The 23,566-nt window shown below is 36.6% G+C and overlaps 1 protein-coding gene and 1 pseudogene across 1 annotated transcript in view; both read left to right on the top strand.

Moving 5' to 3' along the window:
• LOC116234048 (titin) overlaps positions 1–23,566 on the top strand; it is a 240,281-nt gene that overhangs the window by 16,191 nt on the left and 200,524 nt on the right. The window contains exons 12-42 of the mRNA XM_090144101.1: positions 46–171; positions 1,227–1,505; positions 1,754–1,819; positions 2,523–2,781; positions 3,104–3,164; positions 3,277–3,489; positions 4,113–4,255; positions 4,906–5,111; positions 5,239–5,469; positions 6,034–6,278; positions 7,088–7,311; positions 7,428–7,592; positions 7,697–7,865; positions 8,386–10,076; positions 10,183–10,464; positions 10,751–11,017; positions 11,148–11,420; positions 11,523–11,786; positions 11,888–12,148; positions 12,714–12,974; positions 13,485–13,748; positions 13,841–14,101; positions 14,273–14,533; positions 14,947–15,207; positions 15,294–15,435; positions 15,525–15,690; positions 15,895–16,126; positions 16,770–17,054; positions 17,156–17,281; positions 19,005–19,193; positions 23,433–23,489. Coding sequence (XP_090000227.1) covers positions 46–171; positions 1,227–1,505; positions 1,754–1,819; positions 2,523–2,781; positions 3,104–3,164; positions 3,277–3,489; positions 4,113–4,255; positions 4,906–5,111; positions 5,239–5,469; positions 6,034–6,278; positions 7,088–7,311; positions 7,428–7,592; positions 7,697–7,865; positions 8,386–10,076; positions 10,183–10,464; positions 10,751–11,017; positions 11,148–11,420; positions 11,523–11,786; positions 11,888–12,148; positions 12,714–12,974; positions 13,485–13,748; positions 13,841–14,101; positions 14,273–14,533; positions 14,947–15,207; positions 15,294–15,435; positions 15,525–15,690; positions 15,895–16,126; positions 16,770–17,054; positions 17,156–17,281; positions 19,005–19,193; positions 23,433–23,489 — 7,930 coding nt within the window. The remainder of the gene's footprint in view (positions 1–45; positions 172–1,226; positions 1,506–1,753; positions 1,820–2,522; positions 2,782–3,103; positions 3,165–3,276; positions 3,490–4,112; positions 4,256–4,905; positions 5,112–5,238; positions 5,470–6,033; positions 6,279–7,087; positions 7,312–7,427; positions 7,593–7,696; positions 7,866–8,385; positions 10,077–10,182; positions 10,465–10,750; positions 11,018–11,147; positions 11,421–11,522; positions 11,787–11,887; positions 12,149–12,713; positions 12,975–13,484; positions 13,749–13,840; positions 14,102–14,272; positions 14,534–14,946; positions 15,208–15,293; positions 15,436–15,524; positions 15,691–15,894; positions 16,127–16,769; positions 17,055–17,155; positions 17,282–19,004; positions 19,194–23,432; positions 23,490–23,566) is intronic.
• Positions 20,073–23,198, top strand: LOC149917271 (myopalladin-like; annotated as a pseudogene).

Here is a 23,566-nt window from a genome sequence, read left to right as displayed (position 1 = left end):
AGAACAGCATCACATTCTCAACAATCTTTTCATTGCTTCCTGTAGATTAAAAAAGAAGCAGAAGCCAAGATTGAGAAGACAATCCACATAGAACATCCACGACCCCGCACAGCAAGTCCTCACTTCACTGTCTCCAAAATTGCTGTTCCTAAACCAGATCATACATATGAAGTAAGAAGTAAAAACAGTGTATATAAGGAGAATATTGTGTTCTAATAACCCACACCATTTTGCTCTTTCTTCCAGTCTGGTATGGTACTTTCTCCAGAAGAAGGGTTTTATGTTCTCTGAAGTTGTTTTCATCATCTTGTTTGACTAATAAATAGTAACACTGTAAACACACACATGACCTGCTAAAATGTGATCTGTAATTATTACTCATTTAAGCAAGATTAGAATTTATTTAAGGAGGCAGCCTCAATACTTTGTCAGACAGTGTAATCAGAAACCCTTTTCATACACCTATATATTTTTATAGAGCAGTAGTGTCCCTCATGAAGGTTATTATTTGCATCACTTCACTCACACATTAATAATAGTGCCTCCGTTCTTCATTGCAGATTGCTACATATAAAGCTAACTTTTGAAAACTGGACTATGCAATATGGCATTATCCGTTTTCAGTGTTATTCTTTCCATTCTTCTGACTCCTTCAAATAGTATTAAAATTTACACTTAATTAATTTTCTCCTTCAAGCACTATTTTTCTCTTCATCTGGACTTTTAAAAGTGAGAAGGTTTTGTTTTTTTTTTTTTGCAAGTGTAATTAAACCATATAAACTTACCTAAAATATTTATATTTATAGATTTTTTGCTTGTTTATGCATGCAAACTTATTACAACTGCAAGAAAATTTTGAAAAGACTTTCGGTACCTTAATGACTGTTACTGAAATAATTAGGGATATAGTTTATTGCAACATATTCTAGATTGTTAAAATAGAAAGTTAACATCTTGAGTAAACCTAGAGAACATTTCAGAAGTTTCACTTATAATCTTATTGTTAAAGTTCTACATTAAAAACTAATAAAAGGATTTTGTATCTCTAGTATTCTACTATTACAATCTAAAACTAGAAGACAGTTTTGTATTCGTAGCCTTTGCAGTGTCAACAAAATAACATGGGAGGCAAGTGGTGCATATGCAGTCTGCTCAAGAAATATACTATGCCTTCTCTGAAAACAGGAGAATTACAGAGCTGAAACCCTTTATCTTCTTTTCCATAGGTTTCAATAGCAGGATCTGCCATGGCTACTCTGGAAAAGGAGTTATCTGCTACTTCTGCTGCGCAAAAGATTACCAAGCCTGTGAAACCACCTCAGCTAAAGCCACATGAAGTCAAGATAAAACCAGAGTCAGCTCCTCCACAATTTCCCTTCACAGAGGTCGCTGAGACCTATAAAACTCATTACGATGTTGAGACGAAAAAAGAGGTAGATGTAAGCATTAAAGGTGAAGCAGTGCGGGAGGATCACCTGCTGTTGCGGAAAGAGAGTGAAGCAAAGGTACGTCATTAAGCAAATTTCAGGCACTCTGACTGACTTTCACCTTAAAAATGTAGTTGGTTATTATCTGCTTCCAGTTTTTCCCTTCAAAAGCATTTGCCTGACTTTTATCTCCTTGCTGATTTGCACAAATTCTTCTAAGGATTTAGTATTTATCTAAGACAGAAAAAGATTTCTCCTTACCTAATTCTGCTTTTTCTTTCCTTTACCTGTGAGATGTTTATTAATCATGCTTTTGAACAATCTAGGTGACAGAAACTGCCAGAGTTCCTGTGCCTGCAGAAATTCCTGTGACTCCACCCACCTTAGTCTGGGTAAGTTTTATGTATATTAAGGTATACTTAATGCATTAAGGTAATGCATTGTTTCCATGCATTTTGTATTCTGATTTTTTTGTCTTTGAAATCTTGACCATAAAAATTTGGTTTTATGTAATCATACTCTTCACTGCATATACAAACTATTCTGTCAAGCATGTCTGTTGTGAAGATGAGAGTTCACAGTCATTTCACATAAAGTCATTTCACATTTTTCACTGAAAAAATTACTCTCCTTTATTTACATGAACATCATGCTGCATAATCTTCTTAATCTTCAGAGATCCTAAATCTAGTTTCAAATACTTCCATTGGAAAATGCCTCTTTTCATGGTTATACTATTGAACAAGACGCTATTTTGAAACAGTTGTTAAATGTTCCATTCCAAGAGATTATAGTTATTAAAATCATATAATCATAAAATCATTAAGGTCAGAAAAGACCTCTAAGATCATCTAGTCCAACTGTCAACTCATCAGCACCATGCCCACTAACCCAGGTTCCCTAGTGTCACATCTCTCTTTGTCAGCTTCCAGGGACAGTGACCCTACCTCAGCCTACCCTACCCAGCCTGTTCTGATGCCTTATCAGTCTTTCCAAGGAAAAGTTGTTCCTAATATCCAATCTAAAATATCTGTACAGTAGTGAAAATATATAATGACTGTGATTTTTCTTTTTTTTTTTTTTTTTGTCATATAGGGTCTCAAAAATAAGACTGTGACTGAAGGTGAGTCTGTCACTCTGGAGTGCCATATCTCTGGTCACCCTCAGCCTACTATTACGTGGTACAGGGAAGACTACAAGATAGAGAGCTCAATGGACTTCCAGATCACTTTCAAAGCAGGACTTGCTCGCCTTGTGATTCGTGAAGCCTTTGCAGAAGATAGTGGAAGATTTACCTGCACTGCTACCAATAAGGCTGGGAGTGTCAGCACATCTTGCCACTTGCATGTGAAGGGTAAGTATATCTGTCACTGAAGGAAGATTATCGTTTTGTGAACTGCTTGTTACTTGTAGTGTAACTTTGACATTTTGTCAGTTGTCAAATCAAACATATTCCTGGAATTACACTCTAGGGCTGTTTGGAGACAGGAATGCACGAATGTATGTTTAAAAAAAAACAAAACGGCCCATTAAGAGCTGACAGCTCCCTCAGTGCAAGTACCTGGTCCTCTGAGAACTGCTACTTAACCTACTCTCACTTTGTGTTTGCTAAACTCATTGCTTAAGCACTATTCAAAAGTATTATCAAAATTCACTGTATCTTATTTGCCTTTCAGTTTCAGAAGAAACTGAGACTAGAGAAACCATTTCTGAGAAGGTTGTTACAGAAGAGAAAAGGTAAAGTTGCTCCTAAACAGCCCTCCCTTATGGTAGTCATTAGTTTCTTGCATTCTGTTTATGACAGCTTCAAACATCTGATGATTTAACCTGCGCTGTAATCTTGTTTCAGCTATGTGGAGACAAAGGATGTTGTAATGGAAGATGTCTCTGCTGCAGCAGAGGAAGTATCGGGAGAACCCGTACCTCCTTTCTTTATAAGAAAACCTGTAGTACACAAATTAATTGAAGGTGGGAGCATTATTTTTGAGTGCCAAGTAGGGGGCAACCCAAAGCCACACGTCCTCTGGAAAAAAGGTGGAGTTCCTCTTACGACTGGCTACAGGTAATTTAATGTGCAAAAACTATTTAAAAATAATTTTAAAGAATGTGTCATTGATAATAATGTAATTTTGATCCCTTCTTGCTGCTAAGCCAATTTCTTTCGTTTATATAGCATCATTCATTTATGTAAAAATCATAGGATCGTACCTTGTTTTGTGATGCTAGGTCTATTGAGACTTAAAATATTCAGAAGATCATAAAATGAGAAATGCTATATATCTTTGAAAACAAATCAGGAAGAAATTTTAAATTTGTTTTGTACTGTCTGTGTAGTGTTTGCATTCTGTCTGCAAAAATGTTGTCTGTAGAAAGCAACATGCTTTCCAGTTGAGAAAAAATATACATTTATAGCATGGAATATATCATACTATAATAAACTATAAGCACACAGCATATAGTTTTGCCCAAGTAGAACTCTGATATTTCAGTTCTGTTCTTTGCATCCCATTTCTCTGAGCGTATTGTTACTTTCCTATGCTTTTCAGCAGATTCACTGAGTTAAAATTACCTGCAAAAGTTGTTTGATATTTTTTTCTTCGTGAATGTTAGTTGTGCAACTGATGAGAATCACTATTGAAAGCAAAGTCACAAAAAAAAGTCTGCTTGTACTTCTGTTTTCTATAGATACAAAGTAAGTTATAAACGAGAAACCGGGGAATGCAAACTTGAAATTTCCATGACCTTTGCCGATGATGCCGGAGAATACACTATTGTCATTCGTAACAAATTTGGAGAAGCTTCTGCAACGGTCTCCTTACTAGAAGAAGGTACATTGTAATGAGAAAAGCATTTTAAATTGAGCTGCAAATTCTTTGCAGTTTAGTTTAATCAGTAAAAGAAACATAAAGAGAGCGTGCTAGTACCTGTTCTAGCTAGTGGCTCAGTTCTGCATGCAGAGTTTTTGACATCAGGTTCTTGAAGGATATATGTTCTTTGTTGGAATGTGCAGCTATAGAAATGTTAAATATGCATTCATAATTAGTTTACATAAAACCTTCACAGGGTTATGTGGGCAAAGTTTAAACAAATAATAGGTTGATCTATTAAAGGAAAAGAAGTTAACTTTGGTTAATTTCAATTATCCTTATGAAATGCAAAAGAGGTTGTAGGAGATAGAGCTGTCGGGGAGAAAGTAAGTATGGTCACTAAAAGTGCTTCCACTTTGAGAACTAGCACACTCGCAAAATAAAACTTTTACCTGTTTAAAAGCTCATCTGAAGGCATTAGTCTTCAGATTTTATTGCTACTTGCATTTTATTGGGTAGACAGACCATCTCCGCTTCAGTCAAAACAAAAAACCAACCAAGAAACAAAAAATACAAAAAACACCAGTAAAATAAGTTTGTACTTTTTTTTCTATTTCAATACAGTGAAAACTATAAGCACTTATCAAAGTTAATGTGTTTTTAATTCCTAGCTGATTATGAGGCCTACATAAAATCCCAACAAGAAATGATGTACCAAACTCAAGTGACTGCATATGTCCAGGAACCTAAAGTGGCTGAGGTAGCCCCACCTATTTCATATGGTGACTTTGATAAAGAATATGAAAAAGAACAAGCCTTAATTAGGAAGAAAATGGCCAAAGATACAGTGCTGGTCAGAACTTTTGTGGAAGATGAGGTATGTTTGCTGCTTATTTTGTATACTGACAAGCTGTTTAAAATATTTTTTAATTTTACAGTGCAAGTCACTTCTTTACATTATTTGACACACGCAACTCAACTAATGCTATTGCTTTTCTACATAGGAATTCCACATTTCTTCTTTTGAAGAAAGACTTATCAAGGAAATTGAACTCAGAATTATTAAGACAACCTTAGATGAACTCCTCGAGGAAGATGGAGAGGAGATGATGGTTGATATTTCTGAATCCGAAGCAACTGAAGCAGGATTTGATTTAAGATTAAAGAATTACAGAACCTTTGAAGGCACTGGTGTTACTTTCCATTGTAAGACAACTGGATATCCATTGCCAAAGGTACTCCAAACCTGCATGATGTTTATCTATTCATAAAAAACTTCTCTACTTGAAAACTCCCTTAACATCTCAGTATCAAATTTTTATTCTGCACAGAAAACAGCACATCTATTAGAAACACAATCTGATGATATCAAACTGATTTTTCTTTTGTCCCTTAATGCAGCAGTGTTAGACTGGTTAGTCATTTCAGTGGTAGATTAGGCTTAATCCACCTTAATACCACCAGTGAAATAGATCTTGCTTCTGAGTTTGAGTTAGCACGCACACAAGTATTGAGCACAGTTAAAAATATATATATATATCACTTTGCTCTCCCTCATAATGGACTTTATTTCTATTTCTAGCCCTGTAAAACCAAAACTTATTTTTTATGCTTCTATGAAAACATATTACTTAAGTCTAACATTTTTCCTCAAAATAAGAAAATGTTAACACCACTACTGGGCTGTAATGATACATCAGCTGAAAAACAGAAGTTTGTAGTTTGTTGTATGTACAGCCTATTACTGGATGTTTGTCTTCTGGAAGGCTCACTCAGCATTCCTGTTTCCTTCTGTGCAGATTGCATGGTACAAAGATGGTAAGCGCATAAGACATGGAGAGCGCTACCACATGGAAGTTCTGCAAGATGGTAGTGCCAGTCTGCGTTTGCCTGTTGTTTTGCCTGAAGATGAAGGAATTTACACTGTCTTTGCCAGTAACATGAAAGGAAATGCCATTTGCTCAGCAAAGCTGTATGTTGAGCCCCTTGCACCCACAGCAACTCCAGGTTATATGCCAGGACCAGAAGTTATGAGAAGATATAGGTATGTACACAGTAATATATATTACATGAGACTTCAATTTCTACAGTAAAACCTGTCCAGACACTCACTACACAATGGGTAAACAGTTTAGGTTATTGGAGCTTTCATGCCTCTAGAGAAGTTCTAAATGTTGTTCTCGTTGCTCATACTGATTTACGTGCCAACCTTTTTTCTGATTTGCTTTCTTAATAGGCTATGCAGCTCTCAAGAGTAGCATCTTTCACATAGATATCTAACCACAGTGTTAGATTTACAACATCAGCGACCATATATCTTTCTTAACCTACTTTTGTGTTGGGAAATATAATATCTGTACTTGAAATTCTAGCACTGCATGCGGCTCTTAAGTCCTATCCTTGAAATAACAGCATGTTCATCCAATATTCACAGAATCACAGAATTGTTTGGGTTGAAAGGGACCTTAAGGATCATCAAGATTCAATTCCCCTGCTGTACAGGGTTGCCAACCACTAGATCAAGCTGCCCAGGGCCCCATCCAACCTGGCCTTGAACTCCTCCATGGATGGAGCATCTATAATATACATATGCACAGACATGCACAAAAATATATAGGTTACACCTGTGACTTTACAGTATCTGAAAAAAATAAATTTATCTTAGCGTGATGTATGCTCATATTATTTGCCCATAAAAATTACTTCAAAAATAAAGGAACTGCACAATTTCTCACATAGATAAATTGATAAAAATCTTTAAACTATATTATGCTAAAGACAAGATTTGAACTTTGTTTACCATGTCAGCACACTGCTATATGACATATTCATACACATCTCTTTTCCTTTCAGATCTATTTCTCCGCGCTCTCCTTCTCGTTCTCCTGCCCGCAGCTCTCCTTCTCGTTCTCCTGCACGCAGACTAGATGAAACTGATGAAGGACAACTAGAGAGGCTATATAAGCCAGTTTTTGTGCTGAAACCTACATCAGTCAAATGTTCACAGGGGCAGACAGCAAGATTTGACTTAAAAGTTGTTGGCAGACCTATGCCAGAGACGTATTGGTTCCATAATGGTATGCGGTTCTTATTTATGTAAAAGAATAATATTAAGAAATTAATCTCATGAGCATTTAACATCTTGAGACACATTTTGAATACAATGGGTTTTTTTGTTCATTTCTGTCTGCAGGTCAACAAGTGGTTAATGATTACACCCATAAAATAGTGATTAAAGAAGATGGTACCCAGTCATTGATCATTGTTCCTGCTATGCCTGAGGACTCTGGTGAATGGGCTGTAATTGCTCAGAATAGGGCAGGCAAAGCTTCTGTTACAGTCACACTGTCTGTGGAAGGTATCTATTGTGCATGCTGTTATTAGGAGGCTTGATAATGTTTCCTATTAAAAATAATCGTTAAAATCATTTCCTCTTGTAATAACTTTCCCTTGCTATTTCAGCTAAGGAGGACCTAGTCAGACCACGCTTTGTGGAAAGGCTCAAGAATGTTAGTGTAAAAGAGGGCTCTAGACTGCACATGTCTGTGAAAGCAACTGGCAACCCTAATCCTGACATTGTGTGGTTGAAGAATAGTGACATCATTGTACCACACAAATATCCCAGAATAAAGTAAGCAATTGTCATGTTTTTTGTTTGATTATTTTGTTCTTAATAGTAAAACAGTTAATAATCACCATTCTGTTAGATGTTAAGTGCCTTCTACAGAGCGATGAATATCTTTGCTTCCACGGAAGGAATAAACTGAGGGCTTAGTCCTGGTTTACTGGTTTCAGAGACCAGTAAAACTTCTGCATTGCAAAACAGCTCAGAGTCAGAAAATGTTTTGTAGGATTCCCTCAATATTATCTGGGTTGTATAACAGTATATTTTGTATTATGCAAATCCAGTTTACAGCAGAGACTTAGAGAACCTTTCTCAGTCTCCAGTTTTGCAGTCTTCTGCAAGCAAAACTGCCACTGGATTCAAGACTGCATCTTATTATCCTTGTCTATTTGATTATTATGTATTGCACTCCAATCTGAATAAATGTAAATAATCACCCAATTCCTTCGGTGAATTGCCTTTAGAAGCTTTGACCTTATTTCAGAGATGTGAAGAAAGTTTTTAAATAATTGTTTTAATATTTCAGGATTGAAGGAACAAAAGGGGCTGCTGCCCTTAAAATTGAATCTGCTGTCAGGCAAGATGCTGCATGGTATACAGCTACTGCCATCAACAAAGCTGGGCGGGACACTACTAGGTGCAAGGTGAATGTTGAAGTTGAACATGCTGAACCAGAACCAGAAAGGAGATTAATCATTCCAAAAGGGACTTACAAAGCCAAGGAAATTGCAGCACCAGAGTTAGAGCCCCTCCATTTGCGTTATGGTCAAGAGCAGTGGGAGGAGGGGGATCTTTATGACAAAGAAAAGCAGCAGAAACCATTTTTTAAGAAAAAGCTCACATCGTTAAGACTGAAGCAATTTGGACCAGCACATTTTGAGTGCAGGCTTACACCAATTGGTGACCCAACTATGGTGGTGGAATGGTTGCATGATGGCAAACCATTGGAAGCAGCTAACAGACTCCGGATGATCAATGAGTTCGGGTACTGTAGCCTGGACTATGGAGTAGCCTATTCCAGAGATAGTGGTGTGATCACTTGCAGGGCAACTAACAAATATGGTACAGACCATACATCTGCTACTCTGATTGTGAAGGATGAGAAAAGCCTTGTGGAAGAATCTCAATTGCCAGAAGGCAGAAGGGGAATGCAGCGAATTGAAGAGTTAGAAAGAATGGCACATGAAGGTGCTCTTCCTGCAGTTGCTATCGATCAAAAGGAGAAACAAAAGCCAGAGCTTGTTTTGGTTCCTGAGCCTGCAAGAGTCTTGGAAGGTGAAACGGCACGATTCCGCTGCCGTGTGACTGGTTATCCTCTTCCCAAGGTCAACTGGTACCTTAACAGTCAGCTCATTCGTAAGAGCAAAAGGTTTAGACTCCGTTATGATGGGATCCACTACCTGGATATTGTGGACTGCAAATCATATGACACAGGTGAAGTGAAAGTCACTGCAGAGAATCCAGAAGGCTTTATTGAACATAAGGTGAAACTTGAGATCCAGCAGAGGGAAGACTTCAGGTCAGTTCTTCGTCGGGCTCCTGAACCCAGGCATGAACCTGTAGTGACAGAGCCTGGAAAACTTCTCTTTGAGGTACAGAAGATAGACAAGCCTGCTGAGGCAACAACCAAAGAGGTAGTGAAACTTAAAAGAGCTGAAAGAATCACACATGAGAAACTGTCAGAGGAATCTGAAGAGCTGCGCAGTAAGTTCAAGCGAAGGACAGAAGAGGGCTATTATGAAGCCATCACTGCTGTGGAACTTAAGTCTCGCAAGAAGGATGAATCGTATGAGGAGATGTTAAAAAAGACAAAAGAAGAACTTCTTCACTGGACCAAAGAGATCCCAGAGGAAGAAAAGAAAGCTCTTCCTCCTGAAGGCAAAATCACCATTCCAACGTTCAAACCAGAGAAGGTTGAACTTAGTCCAAGTATGGAAGCTCCCAAGATATTTGAACGAATTCAAAGCCAGACTGTAGCCCAAGGCACAGATGCCCACTTCCGTGTGAGAGTGGTAGGGAAACCAGACCCTGAGTGCCAGTGGTTCAGAAATGGTGTGCAGATTGAAAGGACTGATCGTATATACTGGTACTGGCCTGAAGATAACGTTTGTGAACTGGTCATCAGAGATGTGACTTCTGATGATTCAGCCAGCATCATGGTGAAAGCAGTCAATATAGCTGGTGAAACTTCCAGCCACGCTTTCCTGTTAGTGCAAGGTAATTTTAAATCTCTTACTTTTATCCTGCTGCCTATCATAGCAATAACTCTAGTTAAGCCTATATGACAAGTGCCCTATTGATTCATTACGTATTGTTTTTGCAGCCAAGCAGCTAATTAGCTTCATCCAGAACTTGCAAGATATTGTTGCTAAAGAGAGGGACTCCATGGCAACATTTGAATGTGAGACATCAGAACCCTTCGTCAAAGTGAAATGGTTTAAGAATGGAATTGAGATTCATTCTGGAGAAAAATACAGGATGCACTCAGACAGAAAGGCTCATTTTCTTTCTGTACTAGCAGTAGAAATGTCTGATGCTGACGATTACAGCTGTGCACTGGTAGAAGATGAATCTGTAAAAACTACTGCAAAGCTTACTGTTGAAGGTAAGAAGCACACAGCCTAGAACCATAGTACTTTATATGTATTACCTAGTACTTTTAAAGTGAAATCTACTTCAAAAAGAAATAAAACAATTTAGACAAATGCACTAGGAAGTGTTCAAACCACTTTCATATTTTTTTAATCCAATATGAAAGCTTTGAGATACATTTATGAAAAATGGTCACGATGTGTACTTATATATTTCCTTATGTTCAATTTAATAAGAAATTTTTTCATCATGGGTATCTAATCAAACTCATTCATGAACATAATTATTTTTATTCGTAGGTGCTGTGGTTGAGTTCATTAAAGAACTTGAGGACGTTGAAGTCCCAGAATCCTTCACAGGTGAACTTGAGTGTGAGGTTTCCCCAGAAGACATTGAGGGGAAATGGTATCATGGTGACGTTGAACTCAGTTCCAATCATAAATACGTGCTTGCATCCCGTCGTGGTCGCCGAATCCTCACTATTAAAGATGTTAATAAAGATGATCAAGGAGAGTATAGCTTTGTTGTTGATGGGAAAAGGACTCACTGCAAACTAAAGATAAAGCGTAAGCATATCTAATATTTATATAATCTATATATGATAGATGTTCTTTGGTATGAGTTGTTATATACCAGACTGTCTTGAGTATTCAGTATTCCATTACGAGGATTAATTCATTTCATTTCATTCCATAGCTCGTCCCATGACTATTCTTCAAGGACTTACTGATCAAAAAGTCTGTGAGGGAGATATTGTACAACTTGAAGTTAAAGTCTCTCTAGAAAATGTTGAAGGTGTCTGGATGAAAGATGGTCACGAAATTCAATCAAGTGATCGTATTCATATTGTGTTGGATAAACAGTCACACATGTTGTTGATAGAAGACGCAACAAAAGAAGACAGTGGAACTTACTCTTTCAGCATTCCTGGTCTTGAACTATCAACCACTGGACAAGTTACTGTGTACAGTAAGTCATTACCATGATTTTGAAATCATGTTTGATTTTGGGTTCATTATGATTACTTATTAAAGGTATAGCTTTTTCATGATAATTTTTGTAACTTTGCAGGTGTGGAAATAATAGTTCCTCTAAAAGATGTTCATGTAGTTGAAGGAACAAAAGCTATCCTCGAATGCAAAGTTTCAGCACCAGATGTAACTTCTTCCAAATGGTACCTAAATGATCATCAGATAAAGCCTGATGAACGTGTACAAGCTGTGTGTAAAGGCACTAAACAGAGGTTAGTGCTTACCAGAACCCACGCATCAGATGAAGGACATTACAAGTTAATGGTTGGCAAAGTCGAAACAAGTTGCAATGTCACAGTTGAAGGTAAGTTTTGTTTACGAGACAAATTTATTTTGAAATAATTTTTCAATACAAAACAGTGGAAGAAACTAATGTGTGTGTTGTGTTATTTTTATTTTTTATAGAAATTGAGATTATCAGAGGTCTTCATGACATCACCTGCACTGAAACACAGAATGTATCTTTTGAGGTTGAGCTCTCCCATTCAGGGATTGATGTCATTTGGAATTTCAAAGGGCAAGAGATCAAGGCTGGTCCTAAATACAAAATTGAAGCACATGGCAAAATATATAAATTGACAGTGGTGAAAATGATGAAAGATGATGAAGGGGAATATGTATTTTACGCTGGAGGGAAGAAAACATCTGGAAAATTGATAGTGGCAGGTTAGTAGACTTAAAGTCCAAGATTTTTATTTCACTGTGATTAGAAATAAGGCTCGAAGTACCGTTCTTTGTAAGTGTAATATCTGTGTGCTGTTTCTGTACTTTTTTAGCCTTTATTTTCTCTTATTTTGTGTTCTCATTGTTCTTCCCTTTATCTTTTGTGATCTCTGCAAACTGAATTCAACAGAGCTGTTGAGGAAGCATTTATATGTTTTACTAAATCACAGTCTTGGAAGGGAATATTTTTAGCATGCTTTTAATATAATTATTGTAAGAAGGATTATTTTTTTCTTAAATATTTGGTGTGCCTCTGCTGATAATAAAAATAGTAAATTAAAATAACTAGGCTAGAAAAACATATTTTTGTGATGTTCACATCACATTCTATTCCTGATTTTTCACAGAGCTCAGAATGACTATGGGCATGTAGAAAATCGGGGCAAAGAATTCTGTCTAGTACCTGATTTTCATATGGTTGCATTTTCATATGGGGAAAATTGAACAGATGTGTGACAGCAAAAAACAAAACAAACAAGAAAAAACACGTACTTTTGCTTTCCAACAGGAGGTGCCATTTCAAAGCCTCTCACTGACCTGACTGTAGCTGAGTCCCAGAGAGCTGTTTTTGAATGTGAGGTGGCAAATCCTGAATCAGAGGGCCACTGGCTAAAAAATGGTAAACCATTACCCAGGACAGATCAGTATCGTGCTGAAACTGATGGTGTAAAGAGGAGACTTAATATCCCTGCCACAAAGATGGATGATATGGGTGAATATAGCTATGAAATAGCAAGCTCAAAGACGTCTGCTAAACTGCATGTTGAAGGTCAGTTTGTCTGGGTTTTTTTTTTTCTTTTTTCTTTTTTTTTTTTTAATACAAATAAATAACTCATGTCTTTAAGGCTCAGTTCAGCATCACTCACTATGTCTGGATTGGACCCTAAGATACAAGCATACAAGCTTCACATTTTGAAAACAGTGCTACATTATGTCACTCTATCTGAGACAGCAAAACTTAGTATTTTGGAGCCTGCATTTCTGGAATTTAGCATGCTGGTTTTTTAAAAAAAAGCATATTTTATTTAAGATACTGTCTGGCTGATAGAAATTCACTATTTTCTAGTTGTTTATTAAACATATCAAATAAAGAAAAAATGGTCCTCATGGATACTACAAGTAAAGGTTCTTTTTGTGTTCCAAGCACATCACTTTGATAGAAATTAGATCAATACAAAGTGAATAGATTTTAAAATGAAGAATCATAGTTCCATTTGTTTTTTTTTTTTTTTTAAGATCATTGTGTTTAGTATTAATTTTTTTAAAATATTTTTTCCAGCTGTTAAGATAAAGAAGACTCTTAAGAACTTGACTGTGACAGAAACACAGGAGGCAGTGTTCAGTGTAGAACTCTCTCACCCTGATGTGAAAGGAGCTCTGTGGATTAAAAATGGTGTTGAACTTGAATCAAATGACAAATATGAAATTTCAGTGAAAGGAACAGTTCACACACTGAAGATCAAGCATTGTGTTGTCACTGATGAGTCTGTTTATAGCTTTAAGCTTGGAAAGATAGGAGCAAATGCCAGACTTCATGTTGAAAGTAAGTCAGTCTATTTTGAATGTTTGCTGTAATGTGAGGTTTAAAATTAAAATCAAGCAAACTTCTGAATCTTGTTAACTTTCTTCCTTAAGCTGTCAAGATTATCAAGAAGCCAAAGGATGTGACTGCTTTGGAAAATGCTGTTGTTTCCTTTGAACTGAGTGTATCCCATGATACTGTACCAGTTCGGTGGTTCCACAAAAATGTTGAGCTGAAACAAAGTGATAAATACAAGATGATATCACAGAGGAAAGTCCACAAGCTGATGCTGCATAATATATCTCCTGCTGATGCTGGAGAATACACAGCTTTTGTTGGACAGCTTGAGTGTAAAGCAAAACTATTTGTGGAAAGTAAGTATTGCAAGTTGGTAAGAAAGTATGTGAGTTGCTATACCATCTCACATAAAACAGATCTCACACTTTGTAGACTTTTATCTTTTTTTTTTTTTTTTTTTTAAAGTCCTGCACACATACAGACCTTTTAAAAAATCCTTTTCTTTCTTTTTTATTTTTTACCCACAGCCATACACATCACAAAGACCATGAAAAGCATTGAGATCCCTGAGACCAAAACTGCCTCTTTTCAATGTGAAGTTTCTCATTTCAACGTACCTGCTGTCTGGTTGAAAAATGGTGTGGAGATTGAAATGAGTGAAAAGTTCAAAATAGTGGTCCAGGGGAAACTCCATCAACTGAACATCATGAACACAAGCAGTGAAGATTCTGCAGAATACACATTTGTCTGTGGAAATGACAGAGTCAGTGCAACTCTGACCGTAAAACGTATGTGAATATGAAATTAACAGAATATTTTACAGTTAACAATACTAGAGTTTATTGTAATGCAGGTGCGATTTAGACAAAACCAGGAGTATCATAGAGAGATTTTAAAATAACCTTATGTAGCCTAAGCTACATTTTTAAAAGAAAGGTAGAAGCTGCAAACTTGAAAGTCAGGCCGTTGATCCCTCTGTTTAGAGCAATGTGCCTAAGTGTCAAATCTCTACAGGAGAATGTCATTCAGAAGGTTTGGAGAAATTTAATTGTAGTATTGATTCTGGACACAAAAACTTAAGCTTTCCTTCAAATATCACCAAAAGTCAGAACCTGTCTTAGAGATTTTAAACATCTTTGGACCAGCTCAGGTGTGCTAAAAGCAAAAACCCTAAACCATGCCCATTTCTTTTTTTTCTTAGCCATCCTAATTACCTCTATGCTCGAAGACATTAATGCTGAAGAGAAAGATACCATCACATTTGAAGTTACAGTTAACTATGAAGGTATCTCATATAAATGGCTGAAGAATGGGGTGGAAATAAAACCTACTGATAAATGCCAGATACGAACAAAGAAGCTCACACACTCACTCTCCATAAGGAATGTGCATTTTGGTGATGCTGCAGAATACACTTTTGTTGCTGGAAAAGCAGCTTCATCAGCCACTTTATATGTGGAAGGTATTTGGTCTTTTGATTTATATGTTTAGTGACTTATAATGAGTTAAATAGAAGAATGGCACTCATTCTGTTCCATTCTCCTCCAGCTCGTCACATTGAATTTAGGAAGCATATTAAAGATATTAAGGTTGTGGAGAAGAAGAGAGCCATTTTTGAATGTGAAATTTCAGAACCTGACGTTCAGGTCCAGTGGATGAAGGATGGACAAGAACTTCAGATTGGTGACAGGTAAATTATTCCTCCTACACCATATTGACTTTCTAAATGTATTCTTCCCCAGGAAATAATTTATTCACTTTATTTTCTGGTTACCTTAGGATGAAAATTCAGCGGGAGAAATATGTCCATCGTCTCATCATTCCTTCCACGAAAATGTCTGATGCTGGTCAGTACACTGTAGTAGCAGGTGGAAACACATCCAGTGCCAATTTGATAGTGGAAGGTCGTGACATTCGAATCAGAAGCATCCGTAAAGATATTCAGGTACAGCATACAATGAAGAATAAATATTTTATAACTTTATTATTCTAACTCAAATAATTATGCGAAGGAGGAGCAACAACATCTAACCTGAAAAACCTCACAGAAAAAAAAAAAAAAGTATTTCCTCTGGGAAATTTTACTGGAGTGTGAGAAAACCTGAAAAAAACAAATGCTATTTGTAATGTTTCTAATACTTGCTCGTAGGTCATTGAGAGACAAAGAGCTGAAATTGAATTTGAAGTTAATGAAGATGACATTGAACCACAGTGGTACAAGGATGGCATTGAGATCAACTTCCATTATGAGGAAAGATACAGCTATGTGGTGGAAAGGAGAATTCATCGAATGAGCATCTTTGAAACCACTTACTCTGATGCTGGAGAATATACCTTTGTTGCAGGACGGAATAGGAGTTCTGTTGTTCTCTATGTGAATGGTATGTATACCCAAAACTAACACTTTGACTTCATTTATTACCCTGTATTTTTCTGATATTTATATAACTTTTCTCAAAATCTTACCTTGAAATTAAAAAATAAATGCAAAGGGAATCTTATTTCTAGAACACTACCAAAAGCCTCATACACATAGATATTTCTTGCTCTACTGAAATAGCCAAAGAAAATGCCGTAACAGTCCTCTTTTATTCTGTATTATTGTAGACCAGGAAAATATCAAGGTCAAATAAAACTAATTTTTTTCATATGGACAAATACACCTTGCCATTAGGACCAATGTAACAATTTTTAGAGGCATTTTGCAGAGACAAAACATATGTCACCATAGCTACTTTTGTTAAGGCAGTTGCTTCTAGATCATTCCCTTCCTATCAAGAAAAAGGGCAGATTTTCTTGAGCAAGCAAGATTGGGAACAATAAGATTGAAATTGAAAATTTATTTGCTAATGCTTTAGAACCCATGATAAATACCAGTAATGAGATTTCTCTCCTCTTCTCCCCCTCTCCCTCTCCTTCTCTCTTTCTATCTATCTCCCCCCCCCTTTTCTCTTCCTCTCTCTTTCTGCCTTTCTTCTCCCTGTTTTCTCCCTCCTGCCCCCCCCCACACCTTCCAAACTGCAGCTCCAGAGCCACCCCAGATTATCCAGGAGCTACAGCCAACCACCGTGGAGTCGGGTAAACCTGCCCGCTTCTGTGCAGTGATATCAGGGAAACCGCAGCCCAAAGTTTCCTGGTACAAAGATGATCAACAGCTTTCTCCAGGTTTCAAGTGTAAATTTCTTCATGATGCTCAAGAATACACGCTGTTGCTGATTGAAACTTTCCCTGAAGATTCAGCTGTGTACACCTGTGAAGCCAGAAATGACTATGGAGTTGCTACAACTTCAGCTTCACTTTCAGTGGAAAGTGAGTTTGCTATGTTCGCAATGTCTGTGAAATTTTATTGATAATGTTTAGTTGCACCTAACCTTTGCCTTTAAAAATTACTTACTTCTCTTATCCTTTAGTCCCAGAAGTTGTTTCTCCTGAGCTAGAGGTGCCGGTGTATCCACCTGTTGTCATAGTACCACTTCGTGATGCTGTTACATCCGAGGGACAGTCTGCTCGTTTTCAGTGCAGAGTTACAGGGACAGGTGGGTTTAATTTAATGAAATACTGTATATCTTTTCACCTCTCAGAATTTTTCATTTTGAACTCAGAAAATATGCTGCAGCGTATGGACTTGAATCAGTCTTTCCCTTGAGGTACAGTTATTTGATGGATGCACACTGTAAAATGTTACCCACTGACAACTAGCAGTGAAGCAAGTCATGAGTCAAAGATGGCAGGAAGCATGGAAATTTTAAATTGTCTTAAACAGTAAGCATTTCTAACACAAGTGTTTAGCATATCTGACACACCAAAAAATGTGCATACAGAAACCTGGGAGTCTCAAATGCTAACAGAAGTTGCAAAACTGTGTCAGTGCAATAACATGGAGTTTCTAAACAGAACATCATGACTGAAAAATATTATCCTGTTACACAAATATGACAAAGGTTTCATTATCACACAGTATCACATCAAAAAACTGAAGAAACAGACCAAAATCTACATCCTAATATTTCTAAGCATTTCTGTAAACTGCCATTGCATTATTTTCCTAGCATAGAAAGGATTTCTGAGTGTTTACTTATCATCTCTTGAAGTCTCTTCAAGAATTTTTCTTAACTTCTCTACTTTTAGATCCTACAGTATAAGTAATTCTTCCCAAGTTAGTAAAAAAAAAATCCCTTTCTTTACTTCAAAAAATGGTCTTGAGTATGATAAGTAGTAAATTATTCACATTGCAAAACGTAGAATAAGATCCCATTTCAATCGCAAAGAATTTATAATTATTTAAAGATAAATGAAACTCAAACTTTAAAAATAATTGAGTGATACAGGTAAAAATCCATAATACATTGTTAGCACACACATATATTTATACCAATATATAAATTGCTTTTTCACCACTTAACATCAAACTCCAGGGTCTTGTTTTTTTTTTTTTCTTCCCTTTTTGAAAAGACAAATCTATTTCATCTAGGTCCCCTTTATTAAATACTGTCTCATAATGGATTTACGTACTGCTCACTTGTATTGTGCAAACCTTTTATTGCAAACCTTACTACTGAAAATATATTGTTTAATGGTACACACTGCAGCTGGCTATTGAAAACACTTCCTCTTTATCTGATAACAGTAATCACATTATTTGTGTGAAAATAGTTGACTTATGATGTAATACAACACAAAATGAAGAGCTGAGCTTACAGTTTATACTTCATTCCTCTTCTTTCCCAAGACTACAAGAATCTATACAAGTAATAGAAAATCTTATTTAGGACTATTACAAAAGTACAAAAACAGGATCTTTCTAAAGAAGTATTTCCTGTGTGACTTATGACATTTCAATAAAAAGAGGCAAGAAACTTTTCTTTGCAAAAAGGCATTCCATTTTATTTTTTTCAAACTGCTCAGCTCAGCCTACTGATTTTGAAACATTCAGTCAGGTTTTAAAAGGGAATCCATTTTTTAAAATGTGATTTTCTCTAATTCTAGCAGTAGCAAAATATTTTAAAATTTATACTTTAAAAAGAGGAAAAATGATTTTTACTCAGGATCCAATGATGTAGGATGAGTAAAATCAAAACTTAACACTTATGTAACTTTTCCACTGATCCTATATTACCAAAGTTAATGTAAAGCATATTCAGACACAAAAATAGACTTGAGATTAAAGATTTCCGACAGACATAAATATAAAAATGATATTTACTGACTGGTCTAATATCATTATTTACATACTTTTTCTTCTTTTTGTTGCTTGTGCAGATCTGAAAGTCTCTTGGTATAGCAAAGACAGAGAGATCAAGCCATCACGTTTCTTTAGAATGACTCAGTTTGAAGACACTTACCAGCTGGAGATTGCTGAAGCTTATCCAGAGGATGAAGGCACCTACACCTTTGTAGCAAGTAATTCCGTGGGCCAAGTGACAAGCACTGCCACCCTGAAGTTGGAAGGTACAGTGTGCAGTTAAAGAAGATATCTTGTTTAGGTCGTATTCCAACACTAATCTTAACATAAAGCTGATGTAAGTCCTTGTCTGTCATGTTGTCTTTTAACTTAATTCATTGCTACCATTTACAATGTCCACAGCACATTTGTATGTCTCCAAAATGCGTCACAGTTTCTCAGTGTTCCATACATTCCACATTTTCATTCTCTCCAGTATTAGAATCTGACGTGAACCAAACATACCTTCTTTTCTAATGGAAGTGCTTTGCTTTCACATTCTTGCATTTGATTGTGAGGAGAACCGAGTAAGAGTTTTTGTATGAAAGATATTACTTTGAAAGTAAGTTTTGAAAGCATGTTAACCAAGGGTGTGTACCAATCTTGGGAAGACGAAAAGAAATAATCACATTCACATATAGAATGATGTGGGTTGGATGGGACCTGAAGGATCACCCAGAAATACAATCTGAGAAAATACTGACCAAAGCTTTAAAGAAGAAGTATTGTCTGGAGAATTTGCTATTAAGGTTTTATATTGTTCTTGCTATTATTTAACCGTAAATTGTTTCTTTTTCTTTTTGCAACAGATTTTATAGATGATGTTTTAGAATAGTTCTTGCTGTAATAGTTGCAAGTTAGAAAAAAAAAAAAAATCTTGAATGAGAGAGAAAATGTAGTGTAGGGAAAGAAATTAAAAGTTGGCATGCTTCTTTTCAGGATTTAAAAAGGTTGAAGAACTTACAGCAGACTCCCATTGGCATGTTTCTTCATCTGTTTCACTTAAGGAGGAGACTATTGGCCAAAGGCCCATCTTTATCCAGCCTATTTCGTGCTGCAGGGTCTGCAGTGGGGAAACAGTCAGATTTCAAGCTAGAGTATCTGGCATGCCTAAACCAGAAATCCAGTGGTTTCATAATCAACAGCTCATGCTTCCAACAAAAGACTTAGTGTTCCACTTTGATGAGTTTACAGGCACAGTTATGCTCATAATAGTAGATGCTTTTCTAGAGCATGCTGGCCAGTACTCTTGCAAGGCAAGAAATAGTGCTGGAGAAACAACTTGTACAGCTACACTTACAGTGACTGCAGAAGGTAAAGCCCCATTTTTACTTCAGAGGGATTCAGTTTGTTGTATACCACACTTTCACACTGTCACTAATATTCTTTCTTCATTTCATACCTTTTCTTTAGCAGCTAATGTTAATAATACCCATCATCTATAACCCAGACACTTTCATTTCTTCTGTTTAAACTCTAACATACCTGGAGATCTGTGAATTTCTATCTTGACATGGGTCTAGAGTAAAGATAATCTTACTGAAGAAGTTCAGATTTTTTAAGCTTTGGAATTAAGTAATGGTTATAGCATTGACTGAAGTATTTTCAACCTATTCTGTAGGGGGGCGGGAGGGAAAGGAAACAAATTTCATAAGTCATCTCATATTGAAATGGTCAAGTCAAAGAAGAAAAAAGCATCAACTGTTTGTCAGCTGCATGACTAGACTAGGCATCACTTTTCATTCATATTTCTGTATGGATATTCTTCCTGTAAAGAGCGTAGTGCATCTGGCATGCTGAGTTTTCAAATGAAGATCATTCATTTTCTTTCTCCATGCTGTATGACTTTGTTCAGAGCATGGCTCAGTAAAGTTCTGTAGATACTAACGTTTTTTTTTGTTACTTGATTACACAGTGCAAGCCCTAGATAGGCAAAGTTCTGGGAAAGATGTAAAAGAGTCTATGCGGTCACAGGCTATATCAGAACTTCATGTTACTCCTTTCACAAAGAAGAATACGAAAGCTTTTCGAAAAGAATTTAAATCAATGCAACAACCATCACAGGAATCGGGTGTGCAGGTTTTTGAAAGCATATCTGAAAGGTTGACCATGAAAGCTACATCAGTTGAAGAAGCAGAAGCCATGCACACAACAGTCCTTTCCCAGACATCTCAGAGCACCAGAATCTCTATGGCTACTGCTCAAGAATCAAAAGGTGTTCCTCCAGTGATTCTCCTGCAACTCAGAGACCTAACTGTGAAATCTGGTGACACTGCTCAGTTCATATGTGCCTTAGAAAATGAATTCTTCTCTGAGTTTCTTTGGGCCCACGAAGGTAAACGGATAGAAGTGTCAGAAAAATTGAAGATATCACAAAATGGAAATGTCCTACAGCTCACAATTTTAAATGCTCAGCTGATAGATCAAGGACTGTACAGTTGTACTATATATAATGATTACGGAGGAGCAACAACTGCTGCAATACTAACAGTCAAAGGTGGTTATCTGACTTTAAAAATTATGACATGTTTTGCAACTTTATTATCACAGCTTATAGCTCATTCAAATGTCCCTAATAATCAGCATTTAATTGAGAAAGTTCTAGTAACAATGCTTTGGTTCTTCCCCTCCACATTTCTGGTACCGCTAATAAGTGTTGTAACTTCATACCTCTTTCCAGCAAATAACAGAAGTCTTTTGTGTCTTTTGATTCTTTGTATCTTTCACGATATGGAAAGTGAGCTGTAAAGCAGAACAGGTAGATAGGAATTTTTGCATTTTGTGAATCTCTGAAGCTGATGTTTAAGAAAGAAAAGCATGTCAGTTAAATTACATATGTGGTCATTTCAGACTGGAGGGGTCCAACCTATTTCCCACGTATCAGGCTTGCAATATCGGGCAATATGCTTGAAAGGATTAATGGGTGCAAGTTCTGTATTACTGCACTTATGAATTGTTTACTACCTTTCACTTGCCCTGAGATCTAAGTATTTATTTTTTCTAAGCTCCTTCCCTTTCTCCTGGCATCAGCATATTAAAATATTAGTTGTGTTACCACTACTGAAACTAAAAATGTATTATTGCCACACTAGATGTGTGATCGTATTTGTAAACTTGAAGGTATTGAGAGCAGAAAAATAATGAGGAAGCCATTGACCCTGTAACATTGATTCGGCTCTTACATGTTGAATTTTCTTTCTTTACTACTGAGCTGTGTAAAGTGCTTTACATAATCGCCTGCTTCTATTTTCTACACTGAAGCTCTCAAATGCAAAGATAGACTTGTATTACGCCTTATGAACCAAGTCTTGGTTCCATGAAGGTCCCATAGGCTTAACTGGAATTTAGGCTTAGCCCAGCAAAAAGGGAGCTCTTAAAATATATAAACTTCTCATATTTAATAGCCCTGTAGCCTTAATATGCTGGTCATTCTTTTCAGAACCAATTAATGTTTGTTTTTCTTCCCCATCTAAATGTAAGGATGCTTTTTATTCCTGAAAAACATTTGATCTAATCCTTTTCCTAACTTTATTCTTACCTAGCTAAAGAAGCACAAGCCAAAGCAGTAACAAAAATTACCATTGAATCAGATATTAAAAGCTTTAAAGCAGCCAAAGATTGTCAGTTTAAAGCATCTGAAGTTAAACAAGAGTCATCAAAGAAAACTTCGAGCTTGTTTATATCTACATGCCAAAGATCCCATGAAACTGAGAAGCAAAGAAGCAGGGTCTACTATCCTGACGTTGTGCCATGCGAAGACTTTACTGAAACTGATGCCAGAACACCAGAGTTTCTTGAAACTCTGCCTTCAGAAACCATTGTAAAAGAAGGAGACGATGTGTTACTCTTTTGCATAATGAAGGGTGTGCCTACACCTTGTGTGGTCTGGCTGTGCAATCAGCTCATAGTTGAGGAGTCTGCATTGTGTTCCTTAAAACACGATGGGCCACTGTGCAGTTTAAGATTGTTGAAAGTTGGTCAGAACCACCAGGGTACATACAAGTGCAGAATAGTTAATCCTGCAGGACAAGCCGAGTGCAGCACCCATCTGAGAGTGACAGGTTGGCAACTGCATGTTCCTTCCAAGTATCAGTTCCTCTTGCACAGCATCATTGCATTCCAGTACATTCTTTCCCGGGAGATAATAAAGAACTAGAAGCATCTCATAAGCCTGTGGATTGCTGAATGTTTTCTTCAGGGATTTAAGGCATGATAAAGGCATGTTCCATTAGAAACCTTCCCCCATCCTGCACAGAAACATAAATATTGTAGAAAAGTATACATTGCAAACAAGTTTGAAAGCATTTGGTTAATCTGTTCTCAATGTTTATCAAATATTTGGATTGTTTGGCATGCGTTTATGTGTATTTGTGTGAATTTCTGTGTCTTTGCAAGAGATTGAATGTTTTACTTCATAAACTGTTGATTGGCAATTTGAGCTCAAAAGTCCTTTTTTTTTTCTCTAGCTCCTGAAAAAATTATGTATGAGAAGCTAGAGGAAGAGATTGAAATGGAAGTGAAAGGTACAGTCACTACTGATGTCATTCTGAATAATTAGTGTTCCAATAGTTAGCAACTTTGTGAAAAGCTTTTATCTGCT

The sequence above is a fragment of the Phasianus colchicus genome, chromosome 7 (assembly GCF_987193195.1).
Source record: "Phasianus colchicus chromosome 7, bPhaCol1.hap1.1, whole genome shotgun sequence".
NCBI classification, from domain to species: Eukaryota; Metazoa; Chordata; class Aves; order Galliformes; family Phasianidae; genus Phasianus; species Phasianus colchicus.
The sequence above is the reverse complement of the archived record's forward strand: the minus strand, read 5'-3'. Positions and strand labels throughout refer to the sequence as shown.